At 42.0% G+C, this 20744-nt stretch overlaps 1 protein-coding gene across 8 annotated transcripts in view; it reads right to left on the bottom strand.

The window, feature by feature from the left end:
* Positions 1-20744, bottom strand: part of FAT3 (FAT atypical cadherin 3) — a 675042-nt gene that overhangs the window by 6407 nt on the left and 647891 nt on the right. For 6 of the 8 annotated variants that reach the window (XM_063671321.1, XM_063671320.1, XM_063671318.1 and 3 more), the window contains exons 23-27: positions 9166-9319; positions 6661-7316; positions 2940-3053; positions 801-860; positions 174-209 (exon numbers count right to left, since the gene is read on the bottom strand). In XM_063671321.1, coding sequence (XP_063527391.1) covers positions 174-209; positions 801-860; positions 2940-3053; positions 6661-7316; positions 9166-9319 — 1020 coding nt within the window. Of the gene's footprint in view, positions 1-139; positions 210-800; positions 861-2939; positions 3054-6660; positions 7317-9165; positions 9320-20744 lie in introns of all 8 variants that reach the window. The other 2 variants (XM_063671324.1, XM_063671323.1) reach the window with 2 other exon arrangements.

Raw genomic sequence — 20744 nt, 5'->3', positions numbered from 1 at the left:
ATGAGGCTAGGAGGGGAATGCTGGTGGAGCTTTCACCTCCAATACTGAGTGCACGAGACAACTGAGACATGCAAAATTCAGATCAGGGCAGAGGCACAGGAACAGGGTAAGAATGAACTCAGCAATTCAAAACACACACACAAAAAATGATGCTAGGGTTGTGGCACAGTCACCTCGGTTGTAGTTCTGTCCTTGGTCCATGACAGACACTGTTTAAATACAAAGTGAAAAGTAAAACTGACAGTCCAAACCATGTGAAGAGGGATAAAACAGAACATTTGAGATGACTTTTAAAAACATGCTCCTAAAGGCCTATGGGCTATGACTAAGTTTAGCCTTTTTAATTTCTTCCCATTGTTATTTAGGAAAAAAGCAAAGCAAAACAAAACAGATAAATCATGTTTATGCCGGGCCCTGCTAATAAAATTTACCTGGTTGAAATAAGTATCCATAATATTGCAGCTGTGAATGATTCCTTAAGGATTCCCAGCTCATAATAGGTGCTCAATGAACACATGTTGAATATAAAGATAAATTTAGTATTAATCTGGATTGCAACTAATGGGTGCTCGTCTCTTGAAAGGGATTTTATAAAGAGCGTACCTCACATATTTTGTACAAATTATGAACTAGGTTTTTTTTTTTCAAAATTTTAAAACAGATCCATAAATATCCCACATCTCATCAGAAACCAGCTGTTTATTGCCCCCTCTGTGGCCAATCCATTAAAACCACTCCTAGTCCAAAGTAACAAGGAAGCAAAATTTCAAGAAATGCTATGGAAGAAAAAAAGTAAATACCTTCATTCTCTATAGTGTCAACTACATTGTTGACAAGCTGAATGACAGTCACTATGGAGGCTTGTGGTCAGGAAAAGAAGATCGGAGGGAGGGGAAGGACAGCTTCAGGTTAGTTGTGTATTTTAAACACACCTTATTTTAACAACAACAACAACAACAACAGCAACAATGAAGGTATGGCATGCAAACACCCAAAGCCTCCCCACAATCTGTTAGGGAGTGTATCAGTGGACACCTTTATCTAGAGGGTCCTGGGATTTGTGGAATGCAGGATAAATGGCAGCAAATCCAAGGCTAGTCCTCCTGAAAGGCAGGATAGGTCCTGATTGCTGAGTCATAAATTCACCCCTCATGACTCAGCAAAATCAATTTAGGAAGGCAGTGGCTCATCAAGCTCATGCTAATTTCTCATTAACAACTCCCAAAGGCTCTCAGAGGAAGTCCTCACTATCTCTGGGCATAATTATTTGTTGGTCAGTCATGCTGCTCTGAACCAAATGCCAGTGATAGAGGATAACCTTTGCAGGGTTGATGGCTTCATGGTCATATAATGCCACTGACAGCCCAGAACGACCCAAGGCCTAGCTCCCACCAGTAAGGTGTGGACAGAAGTCAGCATTTGGCCTCTCGAATAATTAGAATAGAGAAGGAGATATCTGTGGTCTATATGGGTTGCCTTAATGCTCAGTACAACGGCTTGTGGAGAGGTGATCAGGCTTAAAATCAATTTGATGAAAGTTCCTAACACCACCTGCCTCATTTGGGACCAACTTGGAATGTTAACCCTAAAAGGGCAAGAGTGTGATCCTCAGGGTGCACACAGCAGAGCCCATGAGAACAGTTAACCAGGCATCATTGTTGGAGCTGCTGCCTGGAGTCTGGGCTCTCTATATTCTTAGGTGCTTCTATATAAAGTGTAAACTAGCCACAGCTTTTCTTCTGGCTAGGGAGGAGGAAAAGAGGATACATCAAGGCACACAGATCTGGGAGTGTGTCTTTGACCTTCTGATAATGGTCAGAAAAAATCCACTGTTACGTGATTTGTTGTCCCAGCAGATAGATACACTGAAGGCATCTGCACTTCTCAGAAGTGCCAGCATTTGAAAGTGGTGATGAAAATAGGCTCTTTTACTTCCATGATTGCTTCTCTGGTCTTGGAGCTCACCTGTTTCTGTATTTGCCTTGAAGGCAAAGGCTATGCCTTTTTCATTTTGTACTCTGGGAAAAGGACTCAGCACATGGAAAAAATTCAGCAAGCATTTATAGATTGAATGATTACATAAATTAATAAGTATCCATTTGTTGCTAGTTGCTGACAAATGGGAAAATGACCTAAGGTAAGGCTGCTTGTCTCTGTGGATGACTGTTTGAAATTATTCTTAGTTTACCCAGCACGTTGAAAACACTCACTGTTTTATGACTGTTCCTGCTTCCCTCCCCTGCCCTGGGGAGAACAACCCATCCTCCGAAGCTGGTTCCTCAGCTCAGAAAACCCAGTCCAGCATTAGCACCCTCTCCATAAGCATAAGTTCACAAGAGGTAGAGGTAGCAGCTTTGGAGTGTCAACAAAGTCTGTGAACCATGAGAAATTGCATGCAACATTTTGGGTGTATGTGCATTTTTCTAAGGAGCTGCTTCACAGTTTTTAATAAATTCTCCAACAGCCCATAACCCAAATGATTATAAGGGGGATTCAATTGAATAAGATTCCACTGGTTCTGTAAGAAGGTTTTTGTCTCTGAACTAATTTCTAATGATGGGGATGTTGGATGTACAGTGAAGAGGGAAGAGATCATTGGTAAAATAAAAAAAGAAATAAATTACTCTGCTAGAGAATATCATTTGGGATGAAGCAGTTCCACCACAAACCAAATCAAAGAGGACTCACTACTGGAGGCCCAGGGTAACTTTATCAACCCCTAATACAGATCTCTGGGTCTGCTCACAGCTACAGCTCAATGGGGGCTCCTTTGGCAATGACACCCAACAATGGAGTAAACCAGGCACCTGGAGAACACGCTCAAAAGCCCACGAACAGGTTGAGAAACAAAGCCAGTTGCACCACCCTCCTCCCAACCATGGTCTTCCAGAACAGGAAGCAGAACCCACCCGCTCTGAACAAATCTGATGACTTCTTACCGTTGTCGTCACCAGAATCTGACTGGAAGGAGCTGAGGGACTGAACTTCAGAGTTGCTGCCTTTATTACTACCTGCAAAGCAGGTCACTTCTCCCGGGTCATCAACCCCTTTGTCTTCATGGACAGTGAAAGACAAAGCAGAAATTACACTGGTTACCTTGTGTCTATTTCCAGTCCCGCCCATCCCCCTCCCAGCTAGTTCACTTCTCGAGGCTCTTTCATTTGCTTAGAGAAAATAATTTAGCTCCACAATAGAAAATTGACTGTGCCATTGGGGGCAAAGGTCTGTCAATCAAGTGATTTACATTATGGATTTGAAACCCTTAGCCCATAGTAAACGAGCTTCCAAACAGCTGACAGCCAAAAGTAGCTGTTCCTTCCTCAAAGTGAAGCAACTGAGTGAAGAGTGAAATGAGGATGAAGTGGCTGCATTGCTCTTTGCCATTCAGAGTTAATTTACATCATTTACATGAACTGATGAGGTGTCAACACCAGGTTAAATGAGATTACTTTTAAAATAGGGGTATAAATATTTTATAGGCAAGAATGCCTTTACATTTATCCTGACTTCCCTCTCTGGACAGTAAGTGGAGTTTTCAGCTTTGCCTTCTAGAGGGCAGCGTTGTATCATTTTTGGGAGTGACCATGTTCTGCACCCTGTGTCAGGTAGGAGGGCTGGCAGTGGTGTGGATATGCCCTTATCCATATATGTCCTCCTTTTTTACTGTAGAAAGACAGTCAGAAACACAGATGCACATGCGTGCACACACACACACACACACACACACCAGGGCTACTTTCTTATTTGATGGACTAAAGGAAGCAATAAAAACAGCCTATATCTTGAGGTTGTCAAGTGCAAAATGAATTAGTAGCCTAGAAATTGTCTCACCAGCTAACTCTGCCTTGCTTAACAAAGAAGGAAATGTATTCGATACAACCCAACAATACTTTGGGGGGAAATGTGAGTTTTGGCCTGAGGTGAATTCTGGAAATAAAGCTGTCACATCAGCAAGGAGTGAGTGCAGTGATCACCAGGAAGAGCTGCAAATCATCATGTAACGCAATGATTCAAAGAGATACAGACTTGTGATTAAGGGAAAATTTGTTCCTCTCTGTGGCCGCAGAAATCACGTTTCTTCCAAAAAGGGTGATGTCAGGAACAGGCATGGTGGCTCTGCATCTGCTGTCAGAGGCTGAGGCCACAGGAGTTGGCTAAACAAGCGATGTAAGTGGAGAGATATGCCAGGGAGACATTCACCTCCTAACAGCCACATTGCAGAAAATATGATGATGAGCTTCAGAAAACCACAAGGTGTGCACAAGCTTAGCCCTGAAGACAAGGAAGGAAATGACAAATAATCCACTCTGGTGAATGAAGTGCTGAGTATAAAACTCCTTTCTCCACTCCTTCATTTATTAACTCCTCCCTTTTTTATTGCTAAATAAAAAAGAGCCTATTAGCTAGTGGACTGGCAAGATTATAGTGAAGTCTAACTCAACAGATAATTTGAGAGGGAATATATTTATGGCTGAAATTCAAGGGCAACTGCTTAAAATACATGTGTCTACAGAAAGACAATCAGCAGATAGCATGTTGGGGCAGCACTAGAATAGAAAGAATTCATCCTTGGCCCTCTGCTATCACCAATAAATCCTCTTCCTCTAATACCGCTCACCCTCCTTCCTGCCAAAGCTCCCAAGAACAGTGCTGGTAAGAGCACAGGTTTTAATCCTGACTCCTTCTTTTGCTAGTTAGGTGCCCTCAGGTGAGTATTTCACCCATTGAAGGGAGTTTTTCCCTCCATGGAATGATGGCCTGGTAATGGTACCAACATGGGGGCACTATGATGGTTTAAGGAGATGATGCAACACACAGCAGTGTGCTTCACATTCACCTGCTGCCCTGACTTTCTCATCAAACCTCTTGGTTCTCAACCCTTGCATTCTGGCTTCTGCTTTGATGGCTCTACTGAGAACCTCTTGAGACGCTGACTCCTCTCGTCATCAAGCTCACTATATATCTATTTTAGCCTGTGTCCTCCTTGGTGGTTTCACAGCAGTCAACACTGATGACCTTACTGACATTCTCCTGGCTTCTGCACAGGGGCGCTCTCCTTTTCCCTCCTCTTTCTTTGTTGGCAAGTGTTTGTCTCCTTGCCTGGCTCCTCCCCTTCTGCCCAAAGCCCACATGTAGTCATCTCCAGGGTTCTTTTGGAGGCCTGGTTTGACCATCATCTCTGTTCTTGTTCCCTTGGTGAGTTCACCCTCCTATAGAGTCCACCATCCTACATGCAGATGTTGTTCAAACTTTCACTTCTAACCTTGACCTCTCACCTGAACAACAGAGCCAGACATCTCTTGGGTAACCCTTTACTTGTCCTCTACACTGAGCTGCTTCCTGTTCCTGGGAGGGCATCTCGAAAGTGTCCTACTGAAATATTACTCATGCTTAAAGATATCAGTAGGAATACCCCCTCCTCCATGAAGAAAACCTTTATCTCCCTGGCTGCCCATGGTCTCTAGCTCCATCTGAAACCTTCCTGTTTCCTCCTCCCTCAGCATATGCCACAGTACTATAACCGTAGCCTTCTAGGCTACCTAGGACACAGCTGCTACTGCGATACAAAGCCATTTGTCCTGATGAAGTTATAGGTTACAGCAAAGCTTCCTTTAGTCTCCTTGTGATGGACACTACAGCAGGGAAAACAATCTATCACATAGATGTTCACAGAGACTACCTAACTGGCTCTCTGCTTTCTTCCCTTTTTGGGAAGAAAGCCTGTTCAATTTCTTCTCCTAGGATCAGCCAGAGCCAGCTTTAAAAAATGTAAATTAGATCATGCCAGTCACTTACTTAAAAACCTGCAATAGTGTTGCTGTTAAAATGTATCCGTCCTCTGGTGCTCAGCAAGCTCCAACTGCACCGACTTCCTCTGTGTTCTTCTACACACCAAGCTCCTTCCCACCCCAGGACTTTTGCACCTGTGGCTCTTCCCTGTGCCTAGAATGTTGCTGTGTGAGGCCAAGTGAAGGGGCAAACACCTCCATCTGGCCCAGACCACCTTTCTGCCTTGTGGATCCCCCTCTTATTTCCTGGTCTCTACATTCCAGCCAAGAAGAAATGACTTGCTTTTCTTCTGATCACATGGGTCCCCCTACGGTGGAATATCCTCCTTTCCCCAGACTCTTTAACTCATCGTGGTCCAATTGAAGTGCCCCTCTGCTTCTCTCAAGTCTTCATTCTAAGACTGGAAATACTCTCTTCTTCCAGCCTTCCAGAGCGCACTTCTGGACATCATTCAAGTGGCTTTTTGCACTTTGTACATAGGCCCAGACACACACACACTATTATAATTTATACACAATAACTAGTATACTTTCTTCTTTTCTTTTGCACTTTGACCAGTGGCCCACTATTGTGAAAAGAGCATGGGTTTTGGAGCCTGGAAGACTTGAGTTGGGGTACTGACCGCCTCTCACTAGCTGCCTGACCTTGGGCTCATGATGTTACCCTCTCTGAGCTTCATTTCTCCCATCTGTAAATGGGAACCAGAACCAGGACAATTTTCCAGAGCTGGTGTGAACATTCGACATCAGCACATGTCATAGTGAATGCTCTGCACGCGGGGTCTCTCTCCCTTCCCTTAGCGTCCTCGCACAGCGCCCCTGCAGGTTCCCTGTAAGCACAGAGGGGTGAGCATTACCACTTCTTACTCACTCTCAGTTCCCGCGTCCCAGCCATTCTTCCGGATGGAGTCGCAGTCGGAGCGGCAGGGTGACACGGCAGGGAGGTTGGGGGCCACACTGCACACGACCACGCCCCGCCGGGCTGTCAGGATGCGGGGCGACTCAGGGTGAAACGTGGTCATTTCCTGGTGCTCGCCTCCCAGCCCGTCCACGATCTTATCCAGGTTGCTCCTGGAGTCGCTCTGGAAGCAGGGTGTGTAGGCCATGGGGCGCACGGGGACCTGCGGGGGCCCCACCTCCTGGTAGACGTTGCGGCCGTCCCCACTGCTGCGCAGGTTCCGGAACGGGATGCCGTTGCTCTTGTTGAGCAGGGCGGCGGTGGCCGGGTCCTGCACTAGCGTGATGTTGTTGCGGGAGTAGTTCTTGCGGAAGACCTTCTTGCGGAAGACGATGAAGAGGACCACCAGGATGAAGATGACGAAGAGGACCACGGCGATGCCGATGAGCTCCTCCTTCCCCACGTAGGAGTGGCCAGCCTGGATATTGGGCACCACCACGGGGCGCAGCCCGCAGTACTGGCCCACGTAGCCCGGCGTGCAGTTGCAGAGGAAGGAGCCGAACACGTTCACGCAGGAGCCTCCGTTCTCACACTCCTCTCGTTCGCACTCATTGATGTCCTCCTCACACCTGCGGCGACACAGAAGCCCCTCCCTACCGTCAGGACCAGTGCATACACGTTGGTATACGGGAGCTCGAGAAAACACAGACATCTTTAAAAGAAAATGATGCACCTAAAGGGTACAGATGAAGCAGGACAAAGATGGTTGGTCGGGGGGAGGGGGAGCTAATTTAGGCATTTCTGTGGCCACTGTGGTCCCCAAGTCATCACCTTGCCTTAAGGTGTTCCTCCCAACCCAATCTCTTCCAGGTCTTCCTTTCCTACCTGGGTTGGGGGGAGAGGAAGAGACTGAGGTGGGAGAGGAGAGGAGGAGAAAGAGAAAGAATAACAGATGCTATTGAAAAGGTACTGGACTCCAAATCCGCGGGAGCAGATGCATCTCAGAATTTAAAATTGTGCAATTTTAGCAAGGACATGCAGCACATATCTTTCACATTATGTAAAATACTCCTCCCCCTCACAGAAATTGGTGCTGGCCATAGTATCCCATAATCAAAAATACCAGTGTTTCTGCAGTGAAACATACGGATATTCACACTAAATGAGAGAAATAAAGAGTAGAAAGAGCCTCAAAACAGTTTGGAACAGGTTTTGCCACCAAATTAGTTTGCCACTAACATACTCCAATCCCTTTAAGTTCTCAGAGCTTTTGGGATTGTAGAATTGCAGACAAAGAGCTGTGAATCTATATATCGGTTATAGGTTTTCCCCAGAGGGAAGTCTTTCGTTCTGACATTTTCCCCTAATGGCTACAGTAATTTTTGGTCCCTGTGAGAAGCTGGGGGCTGCAGGTGGGTGGGTGAAGGGCTACATGTCTTCAACATTCTGTGCTTATGTTAAAGACTAATACTCATGTAGATTTTCAGGAAGAATGACTAAAGCATTCTAATGAAAAATAATTAAATCAATTTTATTCTCTTTAAAGCAATCCATGGCTCACTTTGAGTATAATTATAAGGCAAGTGTTTCAGTCTTATTCTTTCTTAGCATAGTATTATTTGAGAACACAGACCTTTTTCACTTTTCTCTATTTCAGCAATTGTTCTGATATTTAAAAGGTCCGATCACCTATATTTTTGGTAATCTACCTTTTAAAATGTAGCCAAACGAAACCTAATTTGAACAGATAGAGGTGAGGTCAGCCGGAAATTAGTCAGAATCACAGAGTATTTAAAAATAAATGCTGCTTTATTACTTTAAATTACATCCAACGATTCAAAGTCAGCTAAGTATTTCCTGGTAAAGTCCTCGGGAGATTTGCTCTAATGAATACGTAAGACTGATCTGTAATTAGAATATCACTTGCCTGAGATTACATACATATACTTCTAAAACGATCAAGGATGGCTGAAAGTGGCATTTTACTAGGAATTTAAAACGATCTCTTTCCTTTTGGCAAATATTTAATTTTGTTTATTTCTTAGGGAAAGAAAGGTTTGCAAAGGGAAGGTAAGTTTCAGTATCTCAGAATGATCAAAAAACAATAGGCCGTAGAGTCCAGTTAATGGATTCTGCGGAAATGGGTAGTATGTCTGCCTCCGAATTATAATAGAAATATTAGGTGGCCTAGATGACTTTCTTTTCTCCCTAGTTACAGACTACATAGTAATCATACACAATTTTGAAGATATAGGGAAACAAAAAGTAGAAAATATGAATTACTCATGACCCTACTACCCAGAGATAATTCCTAGTAACATTTTAGTCACCTGTAAGCACTCCTTATATGTATCGTGCAGATGTTAACCCTTTGCCTGTACTATTAGTGGTAAATATTTTATCCTCATTAGTTGTTTACTGGTTTGTTGTAGCAATAAAGAACAATGTAGAGAAAGACACTTATGTAATCTCACTTACGTGACTCCAGTGAGCCCAGCTTTACAATTGCAGATGAAAGTGTTTCCTATTGGATCGCAGGATCCTCCATTCCGGCAGGGGTTTGGGAAGCAGGCTGTAATCTCAGATTCACAGTTTCTCCCCGTAAACTGTGACAGACAGGTACACTGATAGCCTGGGGAAACAGAGGACCTCATGAGCCATGGATGCCACTGCTAGGGCTGAGTGCTTGGACTCAGCTATAACATGTCCTCCTAATTCTTTGTTGAACCGTATCATAGGAAGGGCCCAAATTCCAAAGGTGGTTAGCAAATTGATTGCTTGAAACATCTTGCCACAAAAATGCCAAGTTACAGTTGGGATTTCCTGCTAGCCCACAAAAATTCACCTAATTAACCACATACATGAATGCTAGTGAGAATTGTAAGACCCACCCAAGGGACAGATTTCAAGAGCAGGACCCAAGATGGGGAGGAAGATGTTTTCTCCCCGACACTACTACTGCACAAGGCAGATGCTTCCAGACAGCAGTGGTTTACTATTGATACGATGCTACCTCTTTTCCTGAGTCACTGTCCTATCTCCTGTGCCCCTTCTCCTTAGCCAAGTACTGAAATCCCACCCGGAGAGGGAATGAGGGGAGAGCAGGTAAAAGGATATTTGTCAACTCAAATGAACCCCAGACTGGCAAAGGTACAGGGAAATGGAAGGAATTCCAGCCTTTGCCCAGCTCCCCTGGTCTGATCCTGATTTTTGCATTTTTTTCACTTTCTCCCCTCATAAGCCTATCATGCAGAAATTGGTAGTAATATAATATCCTCACTACAGAGAATATGAAATATCAGATGTGGAAAGAGGCATTATTGACCTCTCAAGATGCATTATCTCTTGAGATGGAAGGGATGAATAACTAGTCAGGGTGTTCTTTCTTCTCTCCTTTAAAAAAAACCGTAAGATTTGTTTTTTTAAATTACAGATATACATGAACATAGTAAAGAGGAAGGCAGTTCTACAAGTTTTATTTTGTCCACTAGCAGTCTTCCCTCCCATTTATACTTCCTCTGAAGTAACCTGGGTATCCCTTTTGGTATTTCAATATTTCCTTCCATAGTATTTGACTATTTTTGTGATTATTTTAGAGTTAGGCATTTTCTATCAGCTTTCCACTATGCTTTTTTTATTTCAAACCTTCAGCCTCACCACATAGGAATACCTCTTGTGATGCCCCTATCTCACAATCTATTGTAGTATTGTAATTTTGGTTAAGTCAATGCAGTGTTTGCATTATGATGACAATGAAATGTTATTTGCAGCTAAGCCATGTAGTAAGCTCGATTGTATTTTTATATTCATGCATAACTGGTTTTCCCTGGAGTTAAAAAATGTCCAGTGTTTTTGCTTGCTTATTTCTGAATATTGATTGTTAATTTAACTAGAAACTCTTCATCAACCCGGTCTCTCCGAGTTTAGTTGCCTCTGCTTCCCTGTATTTTCATCCCCTGAATTAGTCTCTCCTGAGGCCCTCTGGCTTCACCCTGAATGTTGTCCTCTGGCCCTGCTTTCCTGCTATCCTATGTTGGATCTGGTGATTCCTGTATCACCTGTCTGCCTATTTCTTGGTTTACTCTCTCATTTCACTAGAACACATTCCACAGTTACTTCCTCCAAAAAAGTTTATAGGAAGGAAATCTTGCGAGACTTTGCTATAGCTGAACATGTCTTTACTTCACCCTGACACCTCTTTGACAGTTAGGTTGTGTAAAAAATTATAAGCAATCCTTCCATGCCGCTTTTGAGGAATCCAAAGTCATTTTGGCTCTTGGCGTTTGTATGTAACTTGTTTTTTTTTTTCCCCTCTCTTTAACATCTTGGAGGATCTTCTTGCCTCCAATTTTCTGAGATTTTGCAGTGATGTACTTTATATGGGTTTATTTTCAGCCAATACTGGATACTCAGTGGGCTCTTGCAATCTGGAAATTTTTGTGTTTTCACTTTCGGAAAATTTCTTTTATTATTTCTTTGGTAATTTATTTTCCTTTGTTTTCTCTATTCTGTTTTTATGGAACTTCTATTTTTTGCATCTCAGATCTCCTGGACCTTCCTCTAACTTTATTTTTTTCTCTCTTATATTACATCTCTGTGAGGTTTTGCTTTACTTTTTGTGACAGTTTCTTATCTCCTTCACTTTTATTGAGACTTCATTAATTTGTCATTTTCCAAGAACTTTTTTTGTGCACTGAGGTTTTTTTTCTTTTTTTTTTCTTTTTTTTTTTTTTAGCACATAACATCCTGCTCCTGTGTTGTGGTTATGGTACCTTCTCTTATCTGTCTGAGGATATTAATAATACTTTTATGAAGTTTTCTCCCTGCAGTTTTTTCCAAGTTGCTTTTCTCTGTTTCTTTGTTTTGGTCTCTGTGATATTTAACTTTATGTGTCAACTTGGGTAGCCTATTGGTAGCCAGATGTTGGGTCAAACACTAGTCTAGATGTTGCAGTGAAGGTATTTGGGTATTTGTGGATGTTATAAATTTATTTATTTATTTCTATTTTTAGCTGTCAGTCTCATTTGGGTATGATAAAATGTATAATCAGTTACCTTTAAATGAAACATATTACCCTCCATAATTTGGGTGGGCCTCATTATTCAGTTCAAGGACTTACGAAGAAAGAATCCTGCCTCAAGACTGTAACATAGAAGACATTTTACCCAAATTTCTAGCCTGCTGGCTTACTCTGCAGATTTTGAATTCAAGACTGCAAAATCAACTCTTACATGAATTTTCAACCAGCCAGCCTGCTCAATCATAAGCCAATTCTTTGAAATCAGTCTCTCTCCACATATATGTATGTGCACATGCTCATGTATATACACAAATGGTCTCTGCCTTATGATTGTTCAACTTATGATTTTTTGACTTTATGAAGGTGTGAAAGCAATATATATTCAATAGAAATGTGTTTCAGGTAGGCTAGGCTAAGCTATAATGTTTGGTAGGTTAGGTGTATTAGATGCATTTTTTACTTAAGGTATTTCCAACTTGTGATGAGTTTATTGAGATGTAACCCCATCATAAGTTGAGGAGTAGCTGCATATATCTCCTATTGGTTCTGCTTCTCTGAAGAACTCTAATACATTTTCTATCTTCAAAATGAGATGATTTCTTTACTTGTAACCATTGCTTATTAGTTCACATTGAAGAGTATAGCAATAGAAAACTAGAAATCTGATGAGAAGCTCTGAGCACATTAATGGGGCTCAGCAACTGTAAAACTGAGTCAGTAGCTTTGGCATGGTCAGTTTCCCCAACAGCGGCTCATCTTATCATCTGTTCAGAGGGAAGGTAAAGGCCTGGTTTCTAATACTGGGAGGTTGGGTAGTGGCAGAGGAGGGGTGGTTGTGAGTCTCAGCATCCAATAAGCACATCATATTTACTTTAACCCCTGTACAGCACAGTGTCTGGCATGCTTCAGTCCTGAGACCCCGCATTTCAACATCACCTGCAGGCCTCGCCACAGCATTGGGGGAGCAATTGCCTCGTTGTGCAGAGGGAAGGTGGGAATGCAGATTGAATCCTGACTGCCTCTAAACCATTTTGAGCAATTCTTATTTTAAGTTCTTTTCCCCATCTCTCCCCCTTCAGAAGTGACTGGTGCCTCCAGTTCCTGAGTTTTTGGGGATTCAGTCCCCTGAGGTTTTGGGAATTCGGTCCCTTCTACCAGCTGGAATTCAGGTCTCTAAGAGTTTCTTTTCTCTCTCTCTTCCTTACCACGTGTCTCTCTGCCTTCCACCTCCAAATCTGTGTTGGTGTCGTCTACTTCCCCATTCTCCTCACTTCTATGGGCTTATGACTCATTTAAAAATAACTTTACTTCCATAGTAGTGGGGTTGTAACAGCAAGCTGCCACCCTTACCCTGAAGTGGCCAAAAAGGCTTTCCCCATATCAAAGACCTTTTGTAAATACTCCAAGGAACCATTCTCACTCTTACTTGAAAGGCTCTTGGGTTTCTCCTCTTCCAAATTTGTCAGTGACTGATGTTGGGATTATAAAGCTTGATCTCTACAGATACAAGCTAGTCAAAAATGAATAGTTTGAAATGAACATATGCTCTCAAGGATGTTTTGCTGAATCCCCATTACAGATAATTCCCATGTACAGAAGGAAGAATGATTGTGTATGTTCATAGGTTCACAGAGAGAAAATCTTATCTTCAAGAGGCAGGTGCAGGAGCCAAGAGAGAAATCTATATATTTCCAAGTGGAGGAGACTATGGAGCCCCAGCCTTCCTGGCACCAAGAAACACAGAGGGAAAGAGACTGAGGCTCAGAGAGTGACACATACATATTAGAAAAAGAATGCCCTTAAACGCAAAGCCAAGGAAAGGCCAAGGAGCTCCTAAGGAAAGGTCATTGTTGATGCCAGCTATGTCTACAGAAGGCCAACCTGAGGTCTCTGGGTAGAAGCAGAAGTCTGAGGTATGCTTGCTTGAAGTTATGTTGACTTGGGGTTTTTTTTTCGTTTTGGGAAATTGCTAACCTTAATAGAATTGAAAATTGTTGAAGGCAGCTGGGATTAGGAAAAATGCTTCTTTGTGTCACCTGGCTAGTTGCTGGCTATGATGGCATGTCTTTAGACAAAGAGTAACTTGTGAGGAGGAATTAGATTCTTTTTTAGAATATAATCTTAGACAACCACAGTACAGGACTCTGAAAGGCACATCAATGATAGGGAGGGAAGTCAGGAATGGGGGGAGTCCAAGGCAAGGTAGGTAAACTTGGCGAAAACTCCCTCTCCAGCTCCTCTTTGGCAAGCCTCTGACAGTTTCTTAAATAAAACTATATCAGAAGCACCTGGGGGCAGGGGAGGTTCAAGGAGGGGCTGTCCAGATCTGAGGGACATTTAAATCACTATCATGGAAACTGGATTCTAACTCAGGTCATGGGACTGATTTTTGATCTGATGGCAGAGAAGCAATTTGATGTCTCTGTGCCTTGGAAAATCAGAATTTAAAATAAGACACTACCTCTAGAGCACAATTTTACTTACACACAGTTCCTTCTGAATTTTGTCATTTTCATCATCTTTTGTGGAGTATCTAGCACTACTTGATGCAGCGGCTAGCTTGGCTGATTAACATATCCACATCGACTGAGTGCCTCAGTCATAGATGGTGGTGTGGCTGGTGTCAACTCATTCAGGGTCCCAAGAGGTAACTGTTAAATATTCAGGAATCTGGCAGGTCAGTTGTTAAACCACAGGTAGCCTGACATCAGCCACGGTGGAAGTACTTACACCGCAGCCATCAGCAAATGCTACAAATCAGGGCTTTTATTTTTAGAGAACTGGTTTACCAGCACACCCCTGGAATAGGGATTACGGCAAGCACTGGGGATACAAAGACAGAAAAACTCCATTTAGAAGCACGCTATAGAAGAGGCAACTGAGGTACAGAGAAGCTGATTGCTTTGTCATGGTCATGAAGTTGGTGTGGATTTGATCCCAGGCAGTCTGGCTCCTGCAGTCCTGAACTGTATTTCTAACAACCACACTTCATTACTCATTCTGTTTATCAGAAAGAGCAGCAAACTATCTAGGATCTTATGATTGCAAACCCTTGGGGCATAGGAGGCAGAGCCCTTTGGAAGAAGTCTTGCTTTTAGAACTTTAAATTTGCAGGAGTTTTATGTTAACACAATGAGAGGGAAAAGCAATTGGAATTTTTAAAAAGTGGTCAGATTTTTTTTTTTAATGAAAGAAGAGTGATATCTATTGTTCAGCCTCTGTGAAAAGTCTTGTTTATGAAAATTAACCTGTTCTCACAAAATATTATTTATAATCTCATTATCCTGGTATGAGCCCTATAATTAACACTTTCAAAAATATCAATAATGATTATTATCATTCATTAGTAGCCATAATGATACTAAGTAATCTAATACTTTAGTGTTTTTAAATCATTTTCATTCTATGAAGGATCACAGTGATACTATGAAGGAAAAAGAAGAGGCCTCATTAACATCTCAACTCCCGGGGCTGCTGGAGAGGTTAAGCTGTTTGTTCAAGAACATATACTAGGCCGGGTGTGGTGGCTCATGCCTGTAATGCCAGCATTTTAGGAGGCCAAGGTGGGCGGATCACCTGAGGTTGGGAGTTTGAGACCAGCCTGACCAATGTGGTGAAACCCTGTCTCTACTAAAAATACAAAATCAGCCGGGCATGGTGGCGCATGCCTATAATCCCAGCTACTTGGGAGGCTGAGGCAGGAGAATCGCTTGAACCCAGGAGGCGGAGGTTGTGGTGAGCTGAGATCACACCATTGCACTTCAGCCTAGGCAACAAGAGTGAAACTCCGTCTCAACATACATTAGTAAGAGATTGAGTTTAAACTTGACTCTAGGCTTTCTGATTCTCAAATCTTTCTACAAGACTGTATTTGAACTTGTCACTGAGCCCGAGCTCATTAGTTTCTAGGGATAAGAAAGAAGAGCTTGTTGTTACTTTCCATCAGCCTCTGGGAAGCAGATAAGATACAGTGAGATGGACAATTTTAGAAATTCCTTCTGGGAATCCAATCATCATTAAATAATAAAGATAATAGAATAAAAAGTTTCTACTCTTCCCAAGCATTACCATATGTTGCTATAAAACACAAATAAAGTGAACAAAATTCTAAGAGATATCTAGGCATTTTTTGATCACAAATAATATTTAACACTTTTGTAAATGTGAAAGAAAAATATCAATGGTTAATCTCAATATATTCTTAAAAAGTTGATTTTTTTTCTTGTTCAGAGGAGAGAATATCAAATAAGGAAATAATTAGCAAGAACAATAGCTTATGTGATGTGAAAAATTCTAAGAACTTTTTGTATATTCTGTCTCATTTAATTCTTACAACCCTATGCCATAAGTATTGTTATTATAGTTATTTTACAAATGAGAAAACTGAGGCGTCAATAAGATGGGTTTCACAAGGTTACACAGTCAATGAGTGGCAGATGCACTTTATGCCAGTTCTCAGATTTTAGAAAGGAAATGGTCCTACTAGTGTGGAGATACATGTACCGAAAAGTCATAGCATCTTTCCCCTCAAATCCTGGCAAAATGAGAAGTGTATTTTTGAGCCTTGCCTCAACGCTGTGTTTCTGTTTACAATCCTTCTAGTTATAGCAGATGCAGATGGTTTTGAAATCTGCACCCAGACCAACTTAAAATGAATCCTGCTTTCCTTGCTCAAAGAAGAGCATTGCAAAACCTATTAAATGCAAAAATGGAAATGGTATAAGCAATTATAGCATTAATTTGGGCTGTGTAGGCAAATAATCAAGATAATTCCTGTCTTACTCCTTTGACTTAGTAGTCATTTTCCAACCTGATTCATCCAGGTTATGGCTTGAACTCTCTACTCTGCTTGCCAGTGTAGGTAAACATCATTCTGATCAGGTTTGGCTGCCTTGATGAGGAAAGATCTGCTTGCTGCACAAAGGTGGAAATAATGACAAATGTGTAACTAGCACCTGGGATCTGAAGTCAGCATCAGCCACTCTGCTTGATGAATTATGGATTTCATTTAGAAACTCCAAGAACTTACGTGGCTCGGGGAAGTGGCTGTGATGTGGTGGTGAGGCACTGGGTACAAGTTTAGGTTCTGGCTGTTACCCACTACCTGGGTGTGACCACGGCCTGACCTCTAGGAACTTCCTTATTTTATCTGATAAATAATACTCACTAATACTCACTTCATCAGGAACAATAAGGTTTCTGGATTCATAAACCACAGTGCAGCACACAACATTAGGTGCTTTATTGTTGTAATTATTGTAATTACTATACATCCTGAAATCAGCTTCCTCTCTATATTGCTCATAAACCAAACAACTGGAAATCATGGGAGTTTTTTTATTCTGATGTTTAGGCTGAAGACTGGGAAATATCCAAACCTCTAGTCCATGTGAGCCTCAATTAGTATGAGAAAACTGGTGGATAGGTTATCATGTGAGATGCTAATTATGAGTGAGGATGAGCTCTGTTGCAGTTGAAGTTACTTTGCCATTTCAACTTTTAGTCATTCTGATTTTTCTCTTTCACCAAACAGGGTACATTCAAAACCTTTAGACCTTGTAAAATAAAAAATATTTGAAGGTGAGACTTTTTTCCCTAGGAAAGCTGGCTCACATTTTATATATTGTATATTGGGCCAAGCCTCTAATATTTTCTTTGAGGATCTGGAAACCTTTAATGTGTTAACATTAGCCACACAGTAAATTCTCACCTTCTAGTACGTATCTGCACATAACCTACTTTAGGGTTTGAGCTTTTCTATTAGTGTCTGTAATTATTAATGCTGTTACCATGAGGTTTTTTCCAAGGTACCAAAAATATAAGAGTAAGTCAGTATTTAGAAGACAGTCACCCAGAAAAAAATTTTTCCATAAGCTGAAAAGCTCAGCCAAATTATGTCCACAGCATATTTACTGGGAGTTTGACATCTCCCTTCTCGAAGCTCAGTGAGCCAGTGGGTGGAGCATGTCGGGGAACCCTGTTCAGTTCCCTTAAACCAGCTGTGAGGAGAGGGAGGCCACATCAGTGGCATCCATCGGTCACAGAGAAAGCAATGGGACGCAGAATTCAACACAGAGCTCAGCACCAAGCAGGTACTTAATTAAAGTTTGATGGACTAAATTTATCTCGATTCTTACAAGTTAGGAACACAGAGTATTCAGCAAAACATGATCCAAAGTGGCCCCAAAGTGCTACTGAAAACAGTTTTATGCAAACTATTTGCAACATCCAAGAACTTGTTGTTTCATGCAACTTGACAGGCAGAATACTCACAATTGCCTAGAGGGAGTGGCGGACACTATTATTCTTATCTTTGAAGGGGAGCTCAGAGTTACCAAAATCTCCTAACTGGGGTACAAAGCTCCACCTTTCTACTAATTTTTTTTTTTAAGTGCAGGCTGTGCATCCGATTCTCAATTCCTGAATGTCCTATGTCTGCTTACCTTTCCTGGAATCCACTGACTTGCATTTCTTCAAATACAGAGTTTTCAGGATTCCCAAATGTCAGTGGTTCTTAAACAATGGGTGTGCATAGAAACTCCTTGGAGGCTTGTTAAAAATAGAGATGCCTGAATCCCACTCTTGCCAATTGAGATTCTGTATGTTTGTTTGTTTGTTTCCCCTTAACTTCCAACTGATAAATTTTCTTGGTAGGAAAGTTCAGAAATGTGCAAATATGATTCAGTGACCTAGCAGAAAGTTCCTGATGTGGACAGCAAATACTGGAGGCAAGTAAATAGCAGTCAAACGGGTCTTCTATAACAAGGTGTCATTTTAACAAGGTCCTTAGGTGATGCCGATGCATCTCAGAGTTTGAGAACCACTATATACAATGTAAGAAAAAAAGAGTCAAAGTTTCCCCAGGATTCAGGGCAGCTCAGAGACAAGGAGATAAATCACTATATCACCTAGGGATCTTGTTAAAATACAGATTCCGATTCAGCGGATTTGGGGTAGGATCTGAGATGCTGCCTTTCCAACATTCCCAGTGATGCCAATGCTGTTGGTCCTTGGAACACTGAGTAGCAAGGGTTAAGGGTACAGGCTGGTGGGGAAGGGGTCCACAAACCTGGATCAAATCCCATCTTTCCCACTTTTTAAATATTTTTTGGTTTTCTTTTTAACCATTGCATTTTCAAGGAAAAAATATAAACCAATACCACTACATACTGTTTTGGGAAACTAATTTTTGTTTTTTGTTTAGAGAAAAGGTCTTGCTCTGTCATTCACGCTGAAGTGCAGTGTATGGTCATAGCTCACTACAACCTTGAACTCCTGGCCTCCCAAATCTCTGGGATTACAGGTGTGAGCCACTGCACCCAGCCAGTGTGCTTTCACCACTTTACTAGCTGTGTGATACTAGGCTACCGACTTAGCCTCTCTGGCCTATTTCTTTATGTGTAAAATGAGGGTGGGTAGGTGGCAGAGAAGAATAGTACTGACCTCAGAATACTGTGGTGAGAATTAAATGTCCCAGGGCATAAGCACTTTCAAGGTAAGCACTTAATCACAGTACCAAGCACATAGTAAGAGTCTAACAAGCGGTAGCTCTTATCATTAAGAATTTCCCCAAGTTTCCATCTCAGGAGTTAGGCTTCTGGTTTCATGCCATGCTGCCTGAATGACTATTTATGGCATGGTGACTGCCTGTCTTCAAATGTGTTTTCCATTAATGGGCTTGAGCTAAGCATGATAAGACATGGAGGACTGAGTACTCCTTATTCAGACTGTGGGTGTTGACATATTATATTCAGACATTGGGCTGATCCCTGCCCACTGCATCTGGAAGTGCAGGGATCACAATGGGACCTAGTCATGGCTTCTCCACAGTGGTTGCTATTTCCAGTTCATGTTTATGAAATACATATAATGTTAAGGCTTTACCCAGAGAGAGCCTTCTCTCTGTGGTTGGTTTATAGAGTCATATTTATACTCTCATTACAAGTCAGTGTTCTGGAATCTGACTCCCCTGAGGTTCCTATGGCCTGCTCCTGGGACAGCAAGAGTTATAATGCTGATCAAACCTGCTGACTGTGTCATTCCAAGCTAGTAGTTGTGGCTTCCCTGACTTTCATGCCAAGGGTTTGATTGGGCTTAGAGGTGGTTGGCGCAGAATCCTGTATCCCTGAAAGAAAAATGCTTCTTGTTGTGTGTTGCCTGCTTTAACAATTCTGAATGTACTAAGATAGCCTCAGTTTGAGAGTGGAGTCTGCCACCAGGAGAACCAATGACCAATACTCCAGAATTCTTCAGTGGTCAAGGGGATGCTTATGCTAAAATATGTGTCCTGAAATTTTAGAGCAACACATAGCACAGGGTCCAAACAACAGAAAATGTTCAAACAATTAAGTTTTGTTATCAGTCTCATGTGCAGGGAGTCTCATTTCAAGCTCCTCCTCCTACTATCTCTAGCCCAAATTTCCCCTTTGAACACTTCACACAGCCTAGTCTTTGATCTGGGGGCACAACACTGTCTCTTCCTGTAATTAGACTTCCCTGGCAGCCAGAGGGAATTCTTGAAGGCATAAATATTCTTTCATTAAAGACTCAGTCTTATTGTTCTTTTTAAACTATCACTCACAGCTCAGAGGATTTTTCTTTTAAGTAACCTTATAATTAGCTACATAGTTTCATAGATATGACGTAAAGGCCAAATTTTGATTATTTCTTTTCTTCCCTTTTTTCTCTCCCCTGTTTGGCACCAATTTAAGGAATTTGCAGATAGGATACAGGCTCTAGCAAAACTTCCTCTATTGATATACTATTGATATAGATAATACGGGCAAGAAAATGGGTTCTCTTTCTGCTTTTCTTAGAAGCCAAGGCTTCATCCCTATAGCCAGGAAGAGGTAGATACCTCCTCACATATCAGAAGAGGAATCTCGTGCTGTTGGCTCCCCAGGAAAGCAACAGAAGTCCTGGATTTCTTGGATCTCCTGGTGAGTGGCAAGGAGTTTGCTAGCCTTGGGCCCAGCACTGCTGTGCATGAAAGTCTCAAATTCCCCCACCTGGGACACGTCTGGGTGTCTACTGAGAT

This window comes from Pongo pygmaeus, chromosome 9 (genome assembly GCF_028885625.2).
Source record: "Pongo pygmaeus isolate AG05252 chromosome 9, NHGRI_mPonPyg2-v2.0_pri, whole genome shotgun sequence".
Taxonomy (NCBI): Eukaryota; Metazoa; Chordata; class Mammalia; order Primates; family Hominidae; genus Pongo; species Pongo pygmaeus.
The sequence above is the reverse complement of the archived record's forward strand: the minus strand, read 5'-3'. Positions and strand labels throughout refer to the sequence as shown.